General features: G+C 33.5%; 1 protein-coding gene across 1 annotated transcript in view; it reads left to right on the top strand.

Annotated features, from left to right (window-relative positions):
• ATP11B (ATPase, class VI, type 11B) overlaps positions 1-18,617 on the top strand; it is a 94,575-nt gene extending 75,958 nt beyond the window's left edge. The window contains exons 23-25 of the mRNA XM_008572235.1: positions 674-839; positions 12,922-13,055; positions 17,566-18,617. Of these exons, the coding sequence (XP_008570457.1) occupies positions 674-839; positions 12,922-13,055; positions 17,566-17,647 (382 nt within the window). The 3' untranslated portion in view covers positions 17,648-18,617. The remainder of the gene's footprint in view (positions 1-673; positions 840-12,921; positions 13,056-17,565) is intronic.
• Positions 18,618-23,637: the final 5,020 nt, after the last annotated feature.

The following is a 23,637-nucleotide window of genomic DNA, read 5'->3' as shown; positions in this document are numbered from 1 at the left end:
GATCCATTTATCAGGCAAAGAACTTCTGAAGGTAGGCAAAGAAAACTTGGATTAGCTAAACATTAATTTTCATTTAGGGTCACTAAAGGATATTCTTCTGTGTTCGTTTATAACCCTCTTTATTTCTCCATTTCTTTCTACATTTCCCCATATTCTTTTGAAAAACCCAAAAAGAATATCTTTACAATACCTACTTCTATGTAGAACTAGTATTTATGAGTGCATTTATTTAAAATATGTTTTTGAAGAAAAGCCTCTGACTAAAGCTTTCAGTATAATATTTGGGTAATCAGTTTTTTAATTGCTCAGTAGAAAATATTTTGTTTTGTACTTTTTCTTGCTTCGCTTGGTCTCTTAAGTCTTTATTACTATGTTATTTTTTTGATATCCTACCACTAAGATACAGTTACCTAGTCAACTACTTGCTATTTTCCTGCTAATAAAAACTATAATTGTTATTGAAAATAATTAAATTGGGTTTTATTTTTAACAATTAAAGTCTATCTTGTTTTATTAGTTATTTTATTAATTAAATTATACTGATTTCAATTTTGAAGGCATTTTCCTGGAATACTTTTAAAATTGTTACCTTCAAATGGAGTGTGTTTATATGGTATCTTGATTTAAGTATTTCAGTTTCCACTTTTATTAAGCCCACTGTCTTTCTTGGCAGGCCATTTTTGGGCTCCCAGAATATGTACTTTGTGTTTATTCAACTCCTATCAAGTGGTTCTGCTTGGTTTGCCATAATCATCATGGTTGTTACGTGTCTATTTCTTGATGTTGTAAAGAAAGTATTTGACCGACAGCTCCATCCTACAAGTACTCAAAAGGCACAGGTAATCACTTTTTATATTCAATATCTTTTTATTTAGGGGTCTTTAATGATGAATAGCTGTCATAATTTGTTTATATCAGAAAATAGGAAAATTACCTGTTCCTGTATCAAGTATTTTACAATATAAACATTGTTAAATTGTGACATTTTTAAAGTTGTTTCTTATTATTTCTGTTAATTTTATGACTACTGATAAATTATAATTTTTCTAAAGTTGTGTAATTAATAAAACTCTAGGTTTTTAAACATAAAACGATCAAGTTATATCCAGATAATAATAGTAAATATGTGTTTAATAATGTAATCACAGCATTCTAGCAGATACATATAGTTAAGATATATAGCCATCTCATTAGAAACATTAGAATTTGAGTAATATTTTTTCAGGTGATATTTTCAATAAAAGAGCATGAAATAAGTTCTTTAACCTAAGTAATTTTTACAGAAGGATTTTTATAAAATATATTCTCTCACTAAATATTTATTAAATAATTGTTAAACTATAGCACATATTAACAATATGTTACATAGTGCTTAAAAATGTGGTCTTTGGGGCCTGATAGATCTCAGTACAAATCCCAGCTCTGCCACCTGTTAGCTCTGTAACTTAAGAGTCTCAGTTTCTTCATTTATTAAAGTTATGATAGAAACGTCTCCTTCATTACCTTTCTGATAAGGATTAAATGGAAGAATGTTCAAACACACAAGTGTTAACTACTTAATTGAAAATTGCCTTTTTGGTAGATTTGACTAGTACATGAGCTAGAAATCTATCTTTATTTGTCCTTTTACCTATACCGTAGTACTGGGTATGTACTCTCAATATATTATAATCAACTCTTAATGCCCTGGTAAATGCTGAGTTTATTGATCATTTAGTTCTGCCCAGATTGAGATTTTTTTCTAACATGTTTGCTACATGCCAAGCAAATTTTGTTTAAATTTGGAAATTCAGTTGTATGTTCATCCTACAAATAGAAAAAGTGCTCCCTAAGTATTTAGTGATTTGAGTTAGAATTTCTAAACAGTGCATTGTTTTTAATTTCATTTGGCCATATCAACAAAATTTCTTTATTTGCTTTGTTGACTTGTCCTTGACAAGTCACTTTGCTGAGCCTCAATTTCCATCTCTGTACAGTCAGAATATTAATACCTTATATGATTGTTAGAGTAAAATGAAGCACCTGACACTAAGCCTGTATGTAGTAAGTCCTCAGTTAAAAAGTTACTATAAATGTGATGAGATGAGAATCTGTGATACTGATCTCCAAATGGGGCTGAAGAAATTTGCATACTCTGATTACTCTATCTGCCTATGAATATACCAATGTGGACAGACTTTTCTGTTCTGCAGTATATTACTGAAGTATGTATCAGAAAGCTTTGCCTATCTTAATTTCTAATCTTCAGAGATAAATATTTATAGTAAAAGAATAGTATTATTAATACCTTCTGTATTATACTTTTTCTAGAGCTTTATGGAAAATAATTTATCATAAATAATCAGATTTATTTACATTTATCCTTAGAAATTTTATGTTAGGCAGAGCATTTGCAAACTTATGATGTATTTTCATAGAGATTTCTTAATGATATAAAAAGTGCTAATATTGGTTTTTGTTGCCTTTTCTGTATCCTCTTTTTAAAGGATTACATAGGAAATATTTGGTACCTTAGGTGAGCCTTTAGACAAGAAAAAAGTTTAAAGTACTTATATATATTTTGGTTCTTTTACCATGAGTTAAAATTAATTTAAAAATGGAATGTACAGTAAATCAATCATTTATCTGCGTGTGAAATCCAGTATAATTTTCCTTTCTGGCTCACTAGATTTATTTTCAAATGACTTAACCTGAATGTTCTAGATGGTCTAATCCAAGAAGGAAATCTGTACTTCCACATAGGGATCTTCTAGCCTGCTGGGTTTTTTATTTTTACTGAAACAGTATATAGTCATTCAAATCTCATATGTAACATTATTCATTTGATAAGGCAATAACCATTATTATTTCAGCTTTATTCTGTCACTTACAATTTCAGATGATGGAGAGATGCTTAGAAAGTTGTCAGCTACTTCATTACTTACCAAAAGTAGCAAGAAAAATCATATCAAAAGAAGAGTTGTTAGCATTTACTCTGAGCTTTGTTTTTCTTCAGAATAACAATGTTGTGTTAAGAATGAAGAATAAATTCTTTTGATGGCAAAACCAACAGTGCTACAAATGTCAGTCATGTTTGTGTACCATGTATGATATTTCCTACTCTTGTAGGAAAGGCTTGTCCTATGTCTGTCTCTTAGGTGACGAATACAGCTCACTGACTTCTTGCGTGTCCCGTTCCTTTTCTGTCCACTTATAGATGTACTCCAACACAGTTGCTTTAAGTGACGAGTTCATCGCACTGCAGCCATTGTCAAGGGCAAGGAATCAGCTGAGCAAACTTAGGTAGAGGAGGAGTAGAACCTCGTTAACTATTCTGCATGCTAAAGCTCATTTAAACAATATCCAAAAGATGGGCAGAGGCATGAATAAAGACTCGGGCATTTTTGTTAGCACAGCTCTGTCTCTGACTAATTTGACCTTTATTAATATATATATTAAAACCTAAAAAATATATCCATTTCTTCTTTGAGAAGAAAATTCAGATGAAAATTCAGCATGGTAACAGGACAGAGATCTGTACCTTATTATATATTTTTACACCTTAACTACTTTTTCTAGCACAATTCTAATGCTTCTGCTTGTCATGTTATTCATATTTAAGAATGCTGCTGCATGTTGAGTAATTTAAGTTGTAGTTACTTGGAAGTGAGAGTTGCCCATTTTTAAATCTTGCCTTATCTGTGTTGTAAATACATGTGCGTATTTGTGTTTGTACACTGTAATGGCTGCTGAAGTATTTTATATTCTTGCTATTATTTAGTGCATCTATAAATTGAACAAACTTTTGATATTAAGATACCAAACTATTAAGTTTAACTCCAGTATGATTTGAAGGGGAAAAATAATATAACTAAAATTTTTTAGTTTTTGCACTTTTTAATTTCTTGTCCTGTCATGTCTTATGGATTCTTAATCATTTAACTATTTTTAACAATTTTATATTCTTTAATTTTTTAATTCTTTTTTCTTGGGTTTTTAATTTTTTTATATTCACTTGATCAAATTAATGCTTTGACAAAGCACCACTTAACCTTTTATGTAACTCTTTGAGTTCGTAATTTTGAGCTACTTCAAAGTTTTACCAAACCTTTTGGGTTTTTTACTAAATAGCTTCAAGATTTTTTAAATATTCTACTTTAAATTACAAAGGTGCAATAATTATAGATGAATATACAAATGAGTGTTTAAGTGGATGTCAACTAAATTTCACGTTTAAAACAAGAACTAAACTCAGAACAAACTTGAAGATTTGCCTTCACTTTTGGTTGAGCCAAATACGAGTATCACAATTTTACCAGTAGGTGACTTTCTGAAAACAGTGAGTATCTATCATATTTTTGAACATCTAATTATTTGATTCTAAGGCAATAGGAAAGCTCATTATTTAAAAGAATACTCTGGATAACTCTTTTTGTCAAATGAAGATAACTTTTGCATTGTGAATAATCACATTTATGAAATCATGTTTTCACATATCATGTTGTCTTAAACCAAGCCACATTTTTTAAGCAATACTGGACTCAAAAGAATGGGGAAAGGAGATCATAAATCAAAAAGATACCAGGCTCTGTAATACTGTAATAAAGTAGTAAGCTACATTTATCTGTGAAAGATCACAATGAGAGCAAGATATATTGGTCAGATAGCCATTCTCCGGTCAGATGGTGTAATAAAGGGAAGAGAGCACTGTTCAGGGAGCAGCAGAACTGAATGCTAAGGCCCCCGTTGGTGCTACTCCCAGTATGTACTAACCAAATCAGTTCACTTTTCTAGATCTCCAGGTCATTCACATATCAGATGGTGATTTTTACATACTGTGGTCTATTTACTTACTCACCATCAGTATCAAAGAAGAACATAGAAGAAACACTATGCCCAGCCGAAAGCCAAGCAGAAATAACAGTTACTCAAATGAGCAGTGAGTGACTACTCGGTGGGCATTTGTTCATAGCTGCATGGAAAACAAGTGCCCATGTACATCTCTCTGCTGATGCATCCTGTGAATTTTGAATACTGCACATCTTGTTTTTAAACCACATTGAGCTATACTCCATGGGTGTGAGCTGTTTACTCTTGTGACTGAGAGGAAAATTGTGTAGATATCAGATATTTTTAAGAGCTTTCAAGTCTGTAATCAGATTTGTACTTCTTAAGAACCATTTACACAAAACTATTAACAATTTTCATTTTAGTTTTTAAAAAAGCTCATTTTGAGTATTTTTCCCTTTCCTGTATTATAGGCAAAGCTGTTAAACTGTCTTCACATAAACTTACTTTACTCTTGAAACCAATGAATCTACTGCTTATTTTTTATTTATGTAAGAAATTTGCCATAGCATTTCTTTATAGAAATAATTATTCGTCAATCCTAAACCCGAGAAAACACGAAGAGATGAGGCAAAATTTGGTTTTTATTCATTGAGGACATCTTATAATTTAAGAAAGGTTAAAATAAGGAAGGCTATGGGCACATTTTTAAACTTCCTTAGAAGGTCTCTAATACAAATACAGAAAAAACAAAGAACTGAAATTCCTATAAATCTTTTGAACCTCACTAAAAATGTATTTCAAATTAAGAATTAAATTTATTTTGTTAACAAATAAAACCAAGTCAAGCCCAATAACACATGTCTAACATTCATAAGGCCATGTGATCCTTCTACTCTGCTCAAGTCCTGTTAGAGAAGTCTTCTGAGAAGGAAGCGTGAGAAGTGAGAAATTGGACAAGAACCCAAAATCTTGGTGGCAATGAATTTAATAGAAGAAATTCAATTTTATTGAAGGAAAACTGGTTTTAGCTTAGCTATAATTCATGTTTAGCAAGAGCTTTGTGCACTAGAAAATCGTGGCTTTGTTTTGTATGCTTTATGTTCCCTTTAAGAAGCTCCTACTGTAGCCCTCTCTTGTGACAGTAAATGTGGTATAGTGTGAACATTCATTTGTGCCTCACAGATTGTGGACCCAACTTGTTGCTTTGATTTTAAACTTATATATAGAGAGAGTATCATTCTGTAATATGAGACTTGTTGCTTTTTGTCCTTCCAGATGGAAGAAGATAAGGGTTCAGTCAGCTCAGCATATGAATTTGCTGAAAGCCAGCACAGAGGGGAGGACAGTAGGCACCTGCTAGCTGAGGCTTGCAGCCAGCAGGACAGTTGTTGCGTGCACTAGGTAGTACTGCGCTGGACCTTCCTGGGGACTCATCCGCTAAGTTCTCATGCTTGGGTCATGCCATGGGAGAACTGACGTGACATTTCCATTTTTACTTTACCAATTCCTTTGTTGTTTTTCATATGTTGTTCTGGTCTGTTTTCCTTCTTTGTGGTCTTTACATTTTTCGTATGTCCATCCCTGAAGATTTTATTAACCTTTGTTTGTAGTTACAGCAGTAAGTCATACTTCACCTCAAATTCTAACCTAGTAAGGTATTTTTAGAACCTATTGTCTTACATTCAATAAATTATTCCTTTTCACTTCTTTTGAAAATGTCATGCTATCTCTATTATTTCTGAAATCATTTTTCGTCCTTGAAGTTGTAGTTGTGTATCATTGTGTACATCTCAGTGTAGTTAGACACTTAATTATTTATCTAAGCCTACCTGTTAAGTTGAATGATCAAATGAATGAGTAATTAGACTTAGTACTGAGTAATTTTCTGTTGACTGATATTCAACAACCTCTCAGTTCTTGTTTGTTTGTTTTTTGGCAGCTGGCTGGTAAGGGGATCCAAACCCTTGATCCCGTTTCTCAGTTCTTTCTTTTCATGAGTTTTCATAGTTGTATCTTTATAACAAAAAATATGAATTGATAAGGGCTTGATTTACTCCCCTCTTGAAGAATAAATCCTAACAACCACTTCTAGATCTAATTGGGATATGCAGAATATTTTGATTGTTAGTAATTATGAAGGATGACAGTTTCTACCACTAATAGTTATATTTTTACTTGGGCTACTTGCCATTTTGTTTATTGTAATTACTGGTCAAGAAGATGCTGTTGTCTCATCCAGGATAAGCAAATGGCAAAACTTCAAAGCAAAGCCACTTGAGGACTTTAAATCTTTTAACTACACTGTAAATCAGACCATGGAACAGGTATACCAATTTTAAGAAACTGAATTATTCTGTAAGACATATTTTTAAAATTAGATTTTTTTAGCCCTAAATGGAAAATTAATTAATCAACTCTCAGTTACTATTAACTGAATTTTTATTTTGTTTTGGAATGTTTCTTATTATTATATTTACAATATATTCATCTTGTATCGTGTTTTGATATGGAAAGATGTTTAGTTTTTTAATACACTTTGGGCTGTAAGGAAAGCTCATGTGAAGAGCTTGCTGGGTAAAGAGCAAGAACTGTCCAGGATTTATACTATGCCCTGGATAGACTACAAAGCAGATAATTCACTTGAGACCTGACTATACGAAAACTATAAAATTATGTCCTCTGTGATATAAGTTCCCCAGAGTTTGGGTTTAAGTAGATATTTCATAGGACATGGATCTGGTGCTGCTTTGCTGTAATGTGTTCATTAAAATGTACAATACAGTTGAGAACTGGGTTCTTAAAATGCTACCATTAAATAACAGGGGTCTTATTATGGTTACTTTTGCAAAGGAGTGATAAGTGAATTTTCTCTTTTATACCTTGTGACATTAATTTACCCTCTGCATTAAATTTAGGAATTTTATCATTTTTCACAGATAGTGATACTCTTCCTCACCTAAACTACAAATTCCTGGTTATAATATATTGTTATTTATGTAACAGAATAAGTACATCATTAAAATAAAGGGGCTTCCGTCTCTTTTGAAACTAAGAATAAGCCAAATTTTCAAAATAAGCTTACCTAATACATATAATTCTTATCATATGCTTATTTTTATGATTAAATTTAGGCAACACATACAGAAATCTTCTCCTTTCCAGAAATCCCTAAGATAATATGGAGGTATTCTATTTATATTTATAACTATCTTTTAAAGTTGTCATATATTTTACATAGGGAGAAGGGAAGAGAGAAGGGAATTTAGAGGAATGAATATGAGTTTGAAGCATGTTTTAGAAACAGGCCTTAAGTAATATGCCAGTTATCCAAATGCCATCACTTAATGGCAATCTCCATTGCAATTCTGAATAATGAAATGAAGCTATTACTTATTTTAGGGATTTTTTTAATTTTTGACCAAGTTTGGAAATCAGTAATATTTTGTTTATTTTATTTCACATTTAAAAGAAAAACATTTCCTTAAATCCAAACCTCTTTTTATTTATTTATTTTGCAATCTCCATTGCAATTCTGAATAATGAAATGAAGCTATTACTTATTTTAGGGATTTTTTTTATTTTTGACCAAGTTTGGAAATCAGTAATATTTTATGTTTATTTTATTTCACATTTAAAAGAAAAACATTTTCTTAAATCCAAACCTCTTTTTATTTATTTATTTATTTTTCATAATTACAGATTAAGGCTTCTTTGCAAATACCTCCTTTAAGGCTATGCAATGTTCTCAGCTTGATTATCCAGTATATAAAACAATTTTAAGGGCAAAAGACCTAATATGGTTAATATTGTGAAAATTCTTATCTAGGGGCCGGCCCCATGGCACACTCGGGAGAGTGTGGCGCTGGGAGCACAGCAACGCTCCCACCGCGGGTTCGGATCCTATATAGGACTGGCCGGTGCGCTCACTGGCTGAGCGCAGTGCGGTGACACCACACCAAGGGTTGTGATCCCTTACCGGTCACGAAAAAAAAAAAAAGAAAATTCTTATCTAAACTTTAAAAAAAAACTTTATTTGATTTGATAGGATAAGATGTCATAGGAGGGACAAAATGTTAGAAATGTAAGACAGTTTTCTAACTTTCATAAAACTGAAGGAAATCTGTAAGATTTAAGGAAGATATTTTGTATCAGCAATGAGAGAAACTTCTAAGTGTTCACTGTCATTGATATGAAAATCATGGAAATAAGAGCAGTGAGCCAGAATTTATTTCAAAAGGCAAGTTCTATAAAGATGAAGATTTTTATTACCCATGCATAGTCATGTTAAATATCCATAGTTGTTTAACTTGGCAGCCCTTCTAGCTCTAAGTTATGTGGTTGTTCCTGAGAAGCAAGGGGTGAAGAGTGAGGCTTACCAATAAATCAAAACTTTTGGTAAATTAAAAGTTACTTCTTGATGCCAGCAGGTAGGGTCTCACTCCCATTACTTTGTATTTTTTCTTTTCTAGTATTTATAGGTAGTCCAAAAAATAAAATAAAAAAAGGAATGATTCCCTCTCCTTACTTTGAATGAAATGAGATCTAAATGCTCCACTCCATTCCCACCCCGCAGTTATACTGGCAGCTATGGCTACATGTATGCTGGCTGAGCTCCCAGTTCCTGAACATGAAGATCAAAGATGTGTGTGTGGGAAAGTAGTAAAGCTTGGAGGTTTTCTAGAGTACAGTGTCACATTTTCTTTGGATAGCTTGACAGATATACAGCTAACCACCATTCTGCATTTTCAAAGCAGCTGGGGTCTTTTTTTTCTTTAGGGAAAAAAGGAAATACATTTTGTTTAGTTAAAAAGTGACCTGAATAGGTCATTTCTTTATAATATGTTTGACATTTCAAGATGTTTACTCTCTATATTGGGTTGTCCGTAATTTAATACCTATCTTTAGGTTTTAAAATGAAAGGTGAGGAATGCAAAGTAAGATAATTACACCTAAAGTCAGATCCAGACCTAAGCAGTGTTCTGCACATTGATATCCTCAAACGCTGCTGACCTTTTGGATGTCATCTAATGAATCCCTATCAGTTGGCTGAGCACCAGCTATCAGCAAAGCACAAGTTAAACTAAGAATTTCCATACAAGATCCTTGCTCACTTGAGTTTCTGGTTTAGTTCATTGCTCCCCATATAAATGTGGTGAAGGACCAGTTTGCTGTTTTTTTGTTTTATTTTCTTGTTTTTAATTTCCAGTCCATCATGGACAAATACTTATAAATACAATAAAAACAAATCACTAGGAAAGTGAAATTTAAAAGATACATAAAATAAGCCCCAGTTTTAAATTATTGTTGGATTCAAGTATTGTGTCAAATTGCTATAAAATTTTCTTACTCTCACAGACCAGAAACACGTAACTCTTCATGGCCGGTAACAGTGTTTACAAATCAACACTAATCCATTGGTCATACTTTGAGTCATATTGGACTTTTTGCAAAGGGGCAATAGTAACCACTACTCCCTTACACTTAGGTTAAGCTTGTGCTGAATACACATCATACTCTGCCCTCACACTCATTCTTAGCTCAGCCTGGAATATTCTTTCTCTCCCATCTCCAGCTATTGAAATCCTTCAAGATGTATTTCAAATGCCATCTTTTTCATCAAATCGTTCATGCCCTCCCACCAGTATCACCAACAACAGCTGGGTTTGGGCTTTCCCTCTTTTCTGAGTAGTCTGCCTCATGCCATAATTATAAGACAAGGCAGTAGGGAGGCATGGTAAAAAGGTTTGGGCTCTGGAATCAAAGAAACCAAGACTTGACCCCCAGCTGGAGTAGATGACCTTGAACAAAGTCTTAACCTCTTTGCTTCCTCATCTGTAAAATGGAGATGATTATGATGCCTATTCCAGAGAGTTGTTGTATGTTTTACATGAGGCGATCCATGAGAAGCATCTTACATAGTTATTGGCACATACATGGTAAGCACTGAATTAAAATAACTGCTGTTATTATTTGTTCCTGACTTGTCTCCTCTCCCACCTTTTTCTTTACCCTTAACTCACTAGACTGAGAGCAGAGATGCTATCCTCTGTGGGAACTGGCACAGTACCTTGCTCAATAAATATAAGTTGAATTTAAGTGATGCAAACAAGCAGTGGAATAGAATCCAGAGAGAAAGAGATTACTCATAGTCAGAGAGGTGAGGGAAGTTTCATGGAGATGGTGGGATTTAAACTGAATAGTGGTGTAGGGGTCAGCATTCTGACCCTAATTGGTGACAAGCCTTGGCACGAGCCCCCAGGCAGGGAACACTGTCTGGCTGGCTGGTGTGGAGACTGCACAGGAAAGTAGAGCAGGAAAGGCAGCCTGGGGTCAGGTTAGAAAGCACATTCAAGGCCTCTTCAGGTGTTGGACTTTATCCTTTGAGCATGTGGGAGCAATTTTGAGATTGAGGGAAACTGGATCAGGGGAGCCCAAAGAAAAAACTGGGAAACTGATAAAATCCTGTCACCTAAACCAGCATTTCCCTAACTATTCCTCTGAATATTCATGTTCCTCCTTCTGTTGACTGATGTTTCCTGATTTGGGCAGTGGGAGGGGGAGTGTGGGTAGGGAGTTTACTGAGAAAATAAGTCAGAGAATTATGATAACTCAGGCTTCCCCCCGGGAGACTGACCATGCATCCTCACTTACTGACAGTCTTTTACTTAAAAAGTCTGTTTAGAACTTTATTGAATTAGTGTTTCCCAAACCTAATTGGTCACAGAAACTTTTTTCGTGAAATGTCTGTAAACATCTCACAAAACACAGTTTAAGAAACAGTGCCCTAAACAGTCCTAAAACAAGGGTACTGTAATGAAAGAACAAGTAAAGTTTAGCTGTTTCTCAGTGCTTAGCAGATCCTAGGACATTGGTGCAATCGAGCAGTTGCCAAACAGGAACCAGGTTCTGTCTTTCTCTGCTCGGTATTGGGCAAGCGTGGATCTTGCAGGACCTCACCCAGTTACTTACGTTCAGAATGCCAGGTTATTTTCATACCACCACATCCGTCTCTTCTGTCCATTGTGTGCGTCCCCACAAATGTCCTCTGTTGCCATGCCTACACGCGGCACATGGTGATTCCCAACCTTTGTGGAGGTGCAACCCTCTAATGAATTTATTTTTATTGTTCTCTATATCTTTAAAAGATTTGTTATGCAGGATGTTACATATGTAAAGGAAAGTGAATTAAAATATGTTTTTTTAAATGACAACCCTTGAGAAATTTAGGAACACCCTTGACTAGCAAAACGAGGGTTGGGATTCATTGAGCTATGTGGTCATACCATTTTTTCCTCTCATTTTAACATAATTAAAGTTTTTAGTTGTATGGAATTCAGTTGTCTTGCTGGGCTGTTTATACCTGGATCAACATAAATCTTGAATACTTTCACAGATTAATTCAATTTTAAGTCTTAATAGTAGTACTTATTCACTTGTTTAATAAATTTTAGTCAATGTGCCATAAGTTAACTTTTAAAACACAAAACAAGCTGATTATGGGCATGGTTGGTACTTCATAGCTGTTTAGTAATTTAAGGTAACTGATGCTTTTTTCAAAGATAATTATGGAGTGGATATATGTAGAGTGCTTAGAACTTGGCACATAACAAACACTACATAAAGTGCATGCTACTATTATTGTTGTTGTTGTGGCTGTTACTATTATTGAAGATTGGGATTAGTTCCTACCTGGTTGTTATTTCCCAGTCTTCAAAATAGTCATACTTTGCTTTTCTCAATTGCTAGATGTTTTAATTTAAATTACAGTAGCATTTCACGTAAACAAAAACTCCAAGAAGAATTACAATTCATTAAGTGTCTGAGTGGTTGATAAAAATCATTTTGACCATAATAAATTACTAAAATAAGATATTAAAATCCTAAATTTTTGCAGAATTAAATAACATCCAGCTACTTATTTTTATATAATTATTTTACTAGACCTCTAATTTAGGAAACAAGGCCCTTAAACATTTTTGTGTGATTATATTCTGTTAAATTAAAGCCTTTCATACATTTTATATATTATATAAAAACCTATATTTGTATACATTACTTTTTGTTTTAAAGTGCTTCTTATAATTTTTTAAATGCTTGTTGGAAGTCCAAATCTATAAACAAATAATTTTTTTTCTGCTTCAACTCCTCTAGCTTACTGAAACAAATTCAGGTATCAAGTGCTTGGACTCCATGTGCTGTTTCCCAGAAGGAGAAACAGCGTGCGCATCTATTGGAAGAATGCTGGAACGAGTTATAGGAAGATGCAGTCCGACCCATGTCAGCAGGTGTGAAATTTCTCTAAGTAACCTTTGCTGCAGATGAGTAGCCTATAAACTGAGTCAGGATGAACCTGCAGCTCTAAGATATGTAATAATCAGCAGCTGGTTTTACCATCTGAAGCAGGTGGTCTTCTATTTATTAGCACTCTGATGGTAGATTTCACTTTGTGGCTTTGGGGTAGGGGTTTCTTTCACTCACAAAGGAAAAGAAAGCACCTTTGAAGAGACTTTTCATCTAATGAACAAAGAATTTTGTTTTATAATCTTTCTAAAATGTGATGAATAGGAGTGTGTGTAGTACTCTCTTGGTTTATATAACTCTTTTTTAATTGTACCTGTACTACTGTTTTATTTCTTGCCTTTTTTTTTTTTTCCTTTTTGTCTTTACAAAATAATCTCCACATAACAATGAGGTCAAAAGGCTTTGCTTTTCTTATTCTTCATGTATATTTTCTATTTTCTTGTCATTCATTTGAGGCTTTGAGGTATTTATAAACACAAAAGGCTGTATTTCTCCTCCTCTACCCCTTCTCGTGTCTGTAATGAAGTTTTGAAATGAATTGTAGTTTTTAAGTTTCTTTTGCTTGGTATTTATTTTCTAATTAAAAGTTTCTAAGTTAGAACAAGCTCTTTAAATTATGGATTAGAAGAATCTTAGCATTTTGTCTCCTCCCAAATCTGTGTCTTGAATTAGATTTATCACAGTGCTTGCTTTTGTGGACCACAGCAAAACCCATTTCTTGGTAAATGCCATTTAAAATTCATTTAAAAATGAAATGGATTCATTTCTTCATACATTTCCTTAAGAGTTATATCATTTAGGGGCTATTAGAGAGTAAAAATAGCTTTTTCTATACTTGGTGTTCTTTATGTGAATGATATCATATTTCCAGAATCCGAGCAGCAGTGCACTGGGGTGCATGAACAGTTACAGATGGGCAGGGATAGATGTTGTTTTCCATTGTCCCCAATGTAACATGTGAATATTATCACTCGCTATGTGTGCCATGGCTTGGAAAAGGTTGGGAAGTCTCCCAGGAGTAGGGAACAAAGGGTGGAGGAAGCACTACTCTTATCTATTGATAAAAGAGTTTTTAATATTTGGTTAGCTTTGTGTTTTTAAAAATGGTGAGTATGATATCATTCATGTATCATAAATTTTGGGTAGCTATGGTCATGTCTTTTGGTAGAGTTGAATTTATAATAGCATTTCTATGTTAATATAATATCTATGGTTTAAGTCTCCATTTATTCCAACTTGATTATAACATGTGACCCAAAATATTTTCATAATGCTTTGATACATTTTGTAGTTATTTCATTCCACATAAAAGGATTACTATGAGCAAGTAAACTTATTGAAATTTTATTATGACTTGTACAATTGTATTATAAAATGCATTATAAGAAAATAGCTCTGTCATATACCTAGACTGGCAAGTTTCCCAAAGGAAGTTTCGGAAGGACCTAATTTATAATACTATTTTACCCAATAACACAGCTTTACTGAACAGAACCAAGATGGGAGTTAGGCTAAGATACTGCAATAGAACTTCTACAGAATTTTTTAAATTTCTACTTCTACAAAATTTCTCTTTAATGACAATATACATTTTTACTAATGATTAAAAAAACTAGAATTACTTTTAAATGAGCCAAAAAGTTTTTTCTGCTTTATACATATGTCCATTTTCTTCATATCAATTATGTAGGCAATATACCCTCAGTATTCTTTACATTGCCTGTTTTGTGCTGCATTAACCCTTTTGAATATGCCCCAGGGGTTATTGGATTTATTTTGGCATGTTCTCTTGAAGGTGGTTGATATCATCTGTACTTCTTTTCACTTAAAATTGTACCATATTCTTTTCTGAGATTTTTTTTTATTTTCCTAATAAAACTTTTAACTTAGTAATTAATATTAAATTTGACAGACTATAATGCCTTTCCTGTTCTGTTCAACAACCAAGGTTATATTATTGGTTACTATTGTCATTTTTTCCTCAGATGAATAATCTAAAGATTCTTTTCAGATCTGTTAATTTTTTTCTAGGGGAGAAAATCATACAACACACAGAGTTCATTGGTGCTTTTCAAAGGGCTTTATGAAAATTGCCATAGATCCATTAACATTATATTTAAACTTTGAAAGTCATTTTAATATAGAGTTTCATTTTTTACATATAATTTTATTTGTGAAATATGTTTGGCATTTCCATTTTGATTTTGGAGCAGCCTCTATTCTACATTGTATTGCATATCTAATTTAAAAGATAGGGCAAGGCTGAGAACTTCTCTGCAAGATGTAGAAGGCTTTGGATATTTGTTCCATTGACATATTAAACATAAGAGTAATGGGCATCACTTGAGAAATACAGCTACTGCTTTTACATAACAGATTTTTCTTTTTTTTTTTTGTCTTTTTTCCGTGTCCGGCAACAGATCGCGTTGCCCTGCCACAAGCCAAGGAACACCTGGGGCCACCAGAAGTGGGAAGAGGCAAGTATTCTTCCCTTAAGGATTTGGAGGGGCACTGCCCTGCCAACATCTTGATTTTGGATGTCTGGCCTCCAGAACTGTAAGAGAGTATATTTCTTTTTTTTTTCCGTGTCCGGCAACAGATCGCAACCCTCAGTGTTGCCCCCGCGCCTCGCTCAGCCAGTGAGCGGGAACCGGTCTGTATGTGGGATCCGAACCCTCGGGCGGGAGCGCCACCGCGCTTCCCAAGCAGCACACTATCCAGTGCGCCACCGGGCCGGCCCCATAACAGATTTTTCTGATGATTAAATTTTTACCATCCGGGCACAGAAATTCTACTTACATTTTATTAATTGATGTTGTCAAAGGAGTATGCCATATTGCAAGCTCGGTTTCAAAGGGAGCATCATGGTGGCACTACATAAAAGATATAGTTTACCCTAAAAAGTAAACTATATCTTTGTTGTATCCTAAAAAGCCATATTTCAGCAATAAGTTATTTTTTGTATTTATTTTACCAACAGTTACTTTATTCTAATCAAAACTATCTTTTAAATAGAAAGGTGTTAATATATGTAGTTCAAGTATTTAATGTTCTGTCAAAAATGATATTTAACATATGAATGCACATGTGTGATTTGAAAAGATAAAAAATGAAGGAAATCTTACCTAATAAGATTCTTCTGTGTAAGCAATGGTTGGAAAGAGGAAAAACTAATATAAAATATTGGCAGTTTGGAATTGGACATTTGAATTCAGGTAATTGTGGTGTTGGTAGTTACATTATACTTAAAAGTTATAGTTAAAAGCATACTTCCCCCATAAATACTCACTCTAAGAAATTTTTATATTCTCATTTCATTCATTTATTCTGTAAATACTGGGTGCCTAATATGTGCCAGACACAGTTCTAGGTGCTAGAGATGGTAGTGAAGAAGCCCTTTCTTAAACTAAGGTAACTGTTATTCAAGCTTTTCTGAAAACTAATGAAATTAGAGAACTGGTGTAGTTGCTGTTTGTTTTCCTGTTTGCCGACTTTGTAAAATTTCAGGATATGTTATAGCTGTGCTCACTTAATAATTGATTTAAACTTTAACTCTATACAAACTTAGCATCTCTAGGAAACAGAAGATATTTGATGAAGGTGGATTGGGGCTATTTTAAATGGTAGTCTCTTCCTATAACTCTGAGTTACATAAACTGTATTAAGTGCTTTTAGTCTCATGCGTAAAAGCCTCCTTTTACTTGATAATCCTAATATTGTCATTTGACTAGGTTAGTCTGTTTTAAGCATGGCAGGCTACTTTTGATCTTGAGACATTTTAGTGTAAATTACCTCAAGCTAATTTAAGTTTACAGCTGCAAATAAAGTATTATGTAATAAGTTGCTTAAGAGCCTTATCATTCAGACAGTAGTTAACTTTTCCAGACCAGTAAAGGATCATTTTTTTCTTAGTCAAGTGAAAACGCTAGTGACCCACAGGTGTCTTTGATACTTTGAATAAACCATTTACTGCATTCAAGCAAATTATGCTAAAATCTTTAGAATAGAATTTATAGCTGAAAATAAATTACCAATAATATAAACATACTACTACTTTATTCAAAAGCTATGGTAAGTGGGATTTTTGGTTTTTTGTTTCTGTAATGGCAAAATACATCCTAGTTGTTTTTCAGTCAAACTGTGCATAACTCATAGCAACATACTTATTTCTTATTGAATTGTTAAGATTTTAAAAGCATCTCATGCTTTACTACCTATAGAGATTGCTTTAAAGCAAATGAATGTCTGAATTTTACCCAATATTTTTATATGATGACTAGAGCATTATTTTTCCCAAGTTTTTGTATAATACAAATAGAATGGGCATTCAGTGCTAGTATTAAGTACTTCTCTTTAGCATTCAAAAAGTAATCAGTTAGTGATTATTTTAAAACTCAAATTGCATTTTAGTCCTAAATTTTAGAGTGAATTTTTTTTTTCTCAATTAAAACATAGGTCCTGGTGAGCCAAACTTTTCTTTTATTGTTACTTTAGATCATGGAGTGCATCGGATCCTTTCTATACCAACGACAGGAGCATCTTGACTCTCTCCACAATGGATTCATCTACTTGTTAAAGGGGCAGTAGTACTTTGTGGAAGCCATTTCACCTCTTTTCCAAAAATTCAGTGTGATCGTCCTGTTAGTGGCCACACTAGCTCTGAAATGACTTTCTGATATCTCTGGATAATTTATACCCACTTAGAGTTATAATGGCAAACAAACAGAAAACATTAACAGGAACCCTCCTGACCCCCTTAATTTGAATCTGAACATGTTAAAATTTTTGAATAAAGAAACTTTTTTTTATCTCTTTGTCTGGGTGGTCCCTTGTGCTTATGGGACTCCTAATGGCATTTCAAACTGTTGCTGAGGCCTCTATATTTTAATAGCAAGGTAGAAAAGAGAGATAACTCCTAGTTATATGTATTTTTTAGTATTTGCTTGGTTCTTGACTATTTAAATCTGCTTCTGTAAATTATGCTGAAAGTTAACTTATGCCTTGAGAACTCTATTTTTTTATTAGAGTTATATTTGAAGCTTTTCATGGGAAAAGTTAATGTGAATAGTAAGGAATTTTGGTCCCTCAATGACCTGTGTGTTAATTTATTAGTGCTTTCTAAGTACACAGAGCAAATTAAGAAAATGCATTTCCAACCATTATTTACTACAGTATGGGTAGTAAACTTATACCAATACCAGATTTCTCTAAATGTGCTGTAATACAACCAGTAAAGTTAACCATATAAATGCAAAGGGTATATCATATCTTATATATAAATCTGGAATCAAGTCCATTCACCAAATTTCAAATTGATGTATACTAATATTTTTGTGACAATATGAAGAACCTGTAGTGGGTAAATTAGACACTATTGGCATATTATTAATTTAATGTTTTTATCATTGGATCTTTCGCATGCTTTAATCTGGTTAATACATTTAAATTTGCTTTTTTTCCTCTCTTTATCTGGGCTCTGTTTATAGTATTTTATGACAGTGTTGTAAAGTTCAACTATATCAATAAAAAAACAAGTTTGGATGGTATTTACGTATTTGCAAATACTTTTAATTATACAAATCAAACATTTTATGGGTAATTAAATCAATAAAAAAAGAAGAGCCTCTTTTCCATGGCCAACTTAGAATTGCTCTCACCTTTCCATAAGCTAAGATTTAGAATAAAGGATTTCACATAAGAATCTTGTTATTTTTAGGTTAGTATATGTTATCTAAGTTACAGGAGACTACCACAGTAAAGTGAATTCTACCCAGTGTCCTATTATATGGTACATTGTCAGGCATGGCTATGGAATGTAAATAAAATAAAGTCTAAAATGCTAAATTTTTATACGGTAATGGCAGCAATTAACTAAAATTCTAAAAATGATTAATCAGGTACATTTTACTGTAATTAATTCATTGCACTTCAAAATTTAATTTCCATCTTGAATTTATCATGTAGATTCAGTGTTGTCATCTGTTAACCACCTCTAAATACATAATGATTGTATAAATATATATTTAAAATTGTGAAAATGGTCAAATGAGGCTTTGCCAAATTTTCTCTTGAGAATATAATAATTCCTTTTTGGAGATTCAGTGTGCAACCCTCCATTCCTTTCCTATTTCATGAATATTAGACTTCTGGAATTGGGCTGGTTCAGAAAGAATGATAGACACTAAAGAACTAAGACATTATCTTTGTTCACTAGTAAACTATTTTCTTGCTAATATAACATTTGTCTGTTTCAATAATACAAAGATATTAAGTTATTAATTTCAGGCTAAATACTAATTTTCATAAATAGCTTTCTTTAACTTAGATATTCCAGAGTTGGGTTTAGGAAGATCTGTTATTCTGGAAATACATTAAAGGGATAATACAATGTACCCTCATCAATATGTGTACACTCATCAATTCAAGTTCCAAAAGAGGGAAATACTGCAGAAGTATTCAGTAGATTAGTTTAATGTATGATAATATGGAATGTGCTTTCTCTTAGAATATCTTATAAAACATACATGTAAAAAAATGACATTCATAGGCCTGCATTACATCTCCCTTACAGTGTTTGCCATCAGATAAACTGACTACTGACACTAGAGAACGAAGTCATCAGGTAGCCCATGACCAAGTGCAACAAGACAGGTCAGCTCGCCTGTAGCGTGTTTAAGGTGTGGTTTATATAATTTTCTGCATTCACCATTTGAAGTTAGTTAAGGAAAACTTTATTTTAAAAAAAAAAGTACATGGCATCCACCAATGTGCTCATCCTGCTCTTCTTCAAAATCTACTCCATTTTAAAGGAAGATTATCTTTTAACTTTAAGAAAAGGGTTTTCTTGTATTTATTTAAGAAAGTAGCAATGCAGTCTACTGTTTTCAGTAGTTTTCTAGTGCTAATATTCATATTGTAAAACTATTGCTACATAACCAGTGATAATAGAAAAGTTTCCCCTTTGCATATTTCTTTAAAATTCTTTGGAAAATATGATGTTGATAATTAACTTACTCTTATCTGCCAAAACCAGAGTAAGATGAAAAATGTGTTGTTGCTAGTTTATTAATGGTTTCTAATCTATTTGCCTCACTTGCTTGCCTTTGCCTAGTCTGAAAGCTGTAGGCCTGAAGATAGTGGCAAGCACCAAGTAGCGCATCAGCTGCTTGGCTGACTCAACACCCTGCCTCAGCTTTAGCAAGCAAAGGCTCACCCTGACATGAATAGAGTGTGGGCCATGGAGAAGTACAGCTGCCAACACTTGCTGTGGGGTTAGGAAGTGAAAAGGCTAGAATTTACAATCTGAATTTCTCTAAACTACACTCCTACATGGGCCTGAAGCTCCGTGATGTATGTACAAAGGCTTTCAGACCTGACCCAAACCTTGGCACAGTCCTGAGTAGGAGATTAAACAGAGGCAAATCACCCTGTGAGGAAATACCTGCACTCATTCCTATTATTAGTATCAGGACTGAGGTCATTTCTATTGCAGAAGATTATGAAATTGAACTTGTCTGATAAGCTTGAGACTCCTGATGGGCAGGAGTCAAGGCTTCTAGCAAATTTACAATTAACAACTGAAAATTTTTAAAATATGCTACTCTGAAAATCTCTTGGGGGCAAGGGAAAAGGGAAAATCTAAGTTTGTGTTCTTCCTTTAAAGATCAATTTGGAGTATGATATAAGCAGGTATTAAACTAACACACCAAAGGGTTATGTAAAACATGTTTTATTAATTTTGGTCCCCCTTTATAGGCATTTTTATTTCTGTCTTGAAATGAGGCATCATTTGCATAAAAATAAAATATTGTTAAAGCGCTGTTTTATGTAAAAGAAATTAAATGATATTCCTACCAAAAAACAGATCATAACTAATGATATGTTTGTAATAAAGGTGATTGTTAGGTTTTTATGAGGAATGGGTAGCTGGAAAAACTGTAGCAATACTTACTTTAAAATCTGGACCTCAGACACTGTGGCTGTCTAATGTAATCCTTTAAAAATTCTTTGCATTGCCAGTAAATGTAGTATACTTATTGTACAGCTCTCAGTAATTTTTTTAAGTTTATGAAGTTATATATTTTTTTACGAAGTTATATTTATCAAATAAAATTTTTCCTACATAATTAAGTGTTCTCCATTATTTAAGCATTTTAAGCCTCTCTCTGCTCATCACAACCAGTACTGCCAAACTTGTTTCAAGCTAAATTTTACCTTCCATTATAGTACAGGAATATTATTTATGCCTGTCACTGATTGCAGTCTTTTTAAATGTACAAGTTCTTTGATTACCCAGGTTTTATAGATCATCAGTACAGCTCCTGAAAAAAAAGGGTCTGATAGAAATGCAGCAACTGTAAAGACCAGCACACTTCAACTGGAAATTGCATGATTCATGAAAAGCCAGCCAGGAGCACTTGTGAATTTGGAAATGCCCTGGTCCATATAAAATATGTGCTTTTTAAAAAATATAACTGATATTATGTATACTTACATATAAAATATTCCAATGTCCTAATGACACCCAACCATTATTACTAACGCTTCCTCTGTTGCTGGTTAGATAGAACACACATACTTGTTTAATATACATTTATTTAAAAAGTCAAGTGGTTGTCTTTGCCCAGGTGTTAGTATTTGCAAAGGATGGCAGTGCATAATTTATGTAATGTAGTTCTGAATTGAAATAAGAATATGATCCTAGACAAATCAATTTATGTAGGCATCTGTTTTTATATTTAGAAAGGAGTTGAGTGTTTGGACTATCTTTAGGATGACTTCTGTCTTTAACTTAATGTACAGCAAGTAAAACATGACAAATCATGTTCTTGATGAAGAAGGAATTTAGGAAAAATTTTATGAGAAGCATTTCACCAGAAAATTAGTGAATTCACAAACAAATTCAAGTTTCATATTGAAAAGCTAACTGACTCAAAAGGCAAGACTACTACTGTAAGTGGAGATTTAAGTCACCACACCTGTGAGCAGCTGTTTCTAAGTGGCAGAGAGGCCTCCGATAAGTCAGATTTTTTAAGGTTAAATGGTTTGTATTCAGATACGATTTGTAGACAGTAAAGGGCATAAATTTTAGGATTACAGTTCACTTTTGACAAATCTATACATCCATGTAATCCTTACTCCAATCCAGATAAAGAACCTTTCCATCATCCCAGAAAGTTCCCTTGTGCCCCTTTCCAATGAATTTATTCCCGTTTTCTTGCCCCAGCAACCATTTTCCTGATTTCTCTTGCCATAGAAATAGTTGCCTGTTCTTGAATTTTGTATAAATGGTATTATACAACGTGTTCACTTTTGTGTCTGGCTTTGATGCACAGCATGTCTGTGAGAGTCATCCGTGTTGTTGCATGTATCCATAAATTTATTTCTTTTTGCTACTCAGTAGCATTGCATTGCATGAACATGTCTGGCTTTGATGCACAGCATGTCTGTGAGAGTCATCCGTGTTGTTGCATGTATCCATAAGTTTATTTCTTTTTGCTACTCAGTAGCATTGCATTGCATGAACGTACCACCATTTGTTTATCCCTTCTCCTCTTTATGGATATTTGAGTTATTTACAGCTTTGGGCTATTGTAAATAAAGTTATTATGAACATGCTTTCTGGACATATGTTTTCATTTCTCTTGCAAAAGAACTGGGAATAAAATTGCTAGGTCACAGGGTAGGTTTATGTTCAACTTTATAAGAAATAAAAAATTGCCAAAAAGTTTTCCAAAGAAGTTGTACGTACCATTTTACACTCCTACCAGCACTTATAAGAGTTCCAGTTCCATATCCTTTGGTTTTGTTGGCCTTTTATTTTTAGCCATGCTAATGGATGTGTAATACCTCACTATGATTTTAATTTGCATGATAACTAATGATGTTTAAATCCTTTTTATATGCTTATTGGTGATTTATCATTTTTTCTGAAATGTTTGTTCAAGTCTCTAGACATTTTTTCATTAGGCTATTTTTCTTAGTATTGATTGGTAGGAATCCTTTATATAAGGCCCTTCATCGAATGTATATTTTGCTAGCATTTTCCCCCCAGTCTGTGGCTTGGTTTGCCTGTTTCTTCTTAATGGTGACTTTGGGGAGTAGAAGGGTTTTATTTTGATGAAGTCCAATTTTATTCATTTTTTTTTTACCCTTTATGGTTAAGTGCACTTTTTGTGTCTTCTAAAATCTCCTTGTCAGCCCCAAGGTCATGCAGATATTTTCCTGTTTTCTTCTGAAAGCACTAAATAGTTTTAACGTTAACGTTTAAGTCTATGACATCTCAAATTCATTTATGTGTATGGTATGGGGCTCAGATTGAGGACTTTCCTTCTCCCTAAACCCCCATAAGGTTGTTTGGTTTTTCTCTGTTTGTTTAAAATATTTACTTTCTCCATTGAATTGATTTGGTACCTCTGTTTAAAATTAATTGGCTATATAATTGTGAGTCTATTTCTGGACTCTGTTTTGTTGTATTCATTTATCCTTGCATGAGTAGCACACTGCCTCGAGGGGCCGGCCCGGTGGCGCACTGCTACAGTGCGCCGCTTGGGAGTGTGGCGGGGC

This window comes from Galeopterus variegatus, unplaced genomic scaffold (genome assembly GCF_000696425.1).
Source record: "Galeopterus variegatus unplaced genomic scaffold, G_variegatus-3.0.2 Scaffold766, whole genome shotgun sequence".
NCBI lineage: Eukaryota > Metazoa > Chordata > Mammalia > Dermoptera > Cynocephalidae > Galeopterus > Galeopterus variegatus.
The sequence above is the reverse complement of the archived record's forward strand: the minus strand, read 5'-3'. Positions and strand labels throughout refer to the sequence as shown.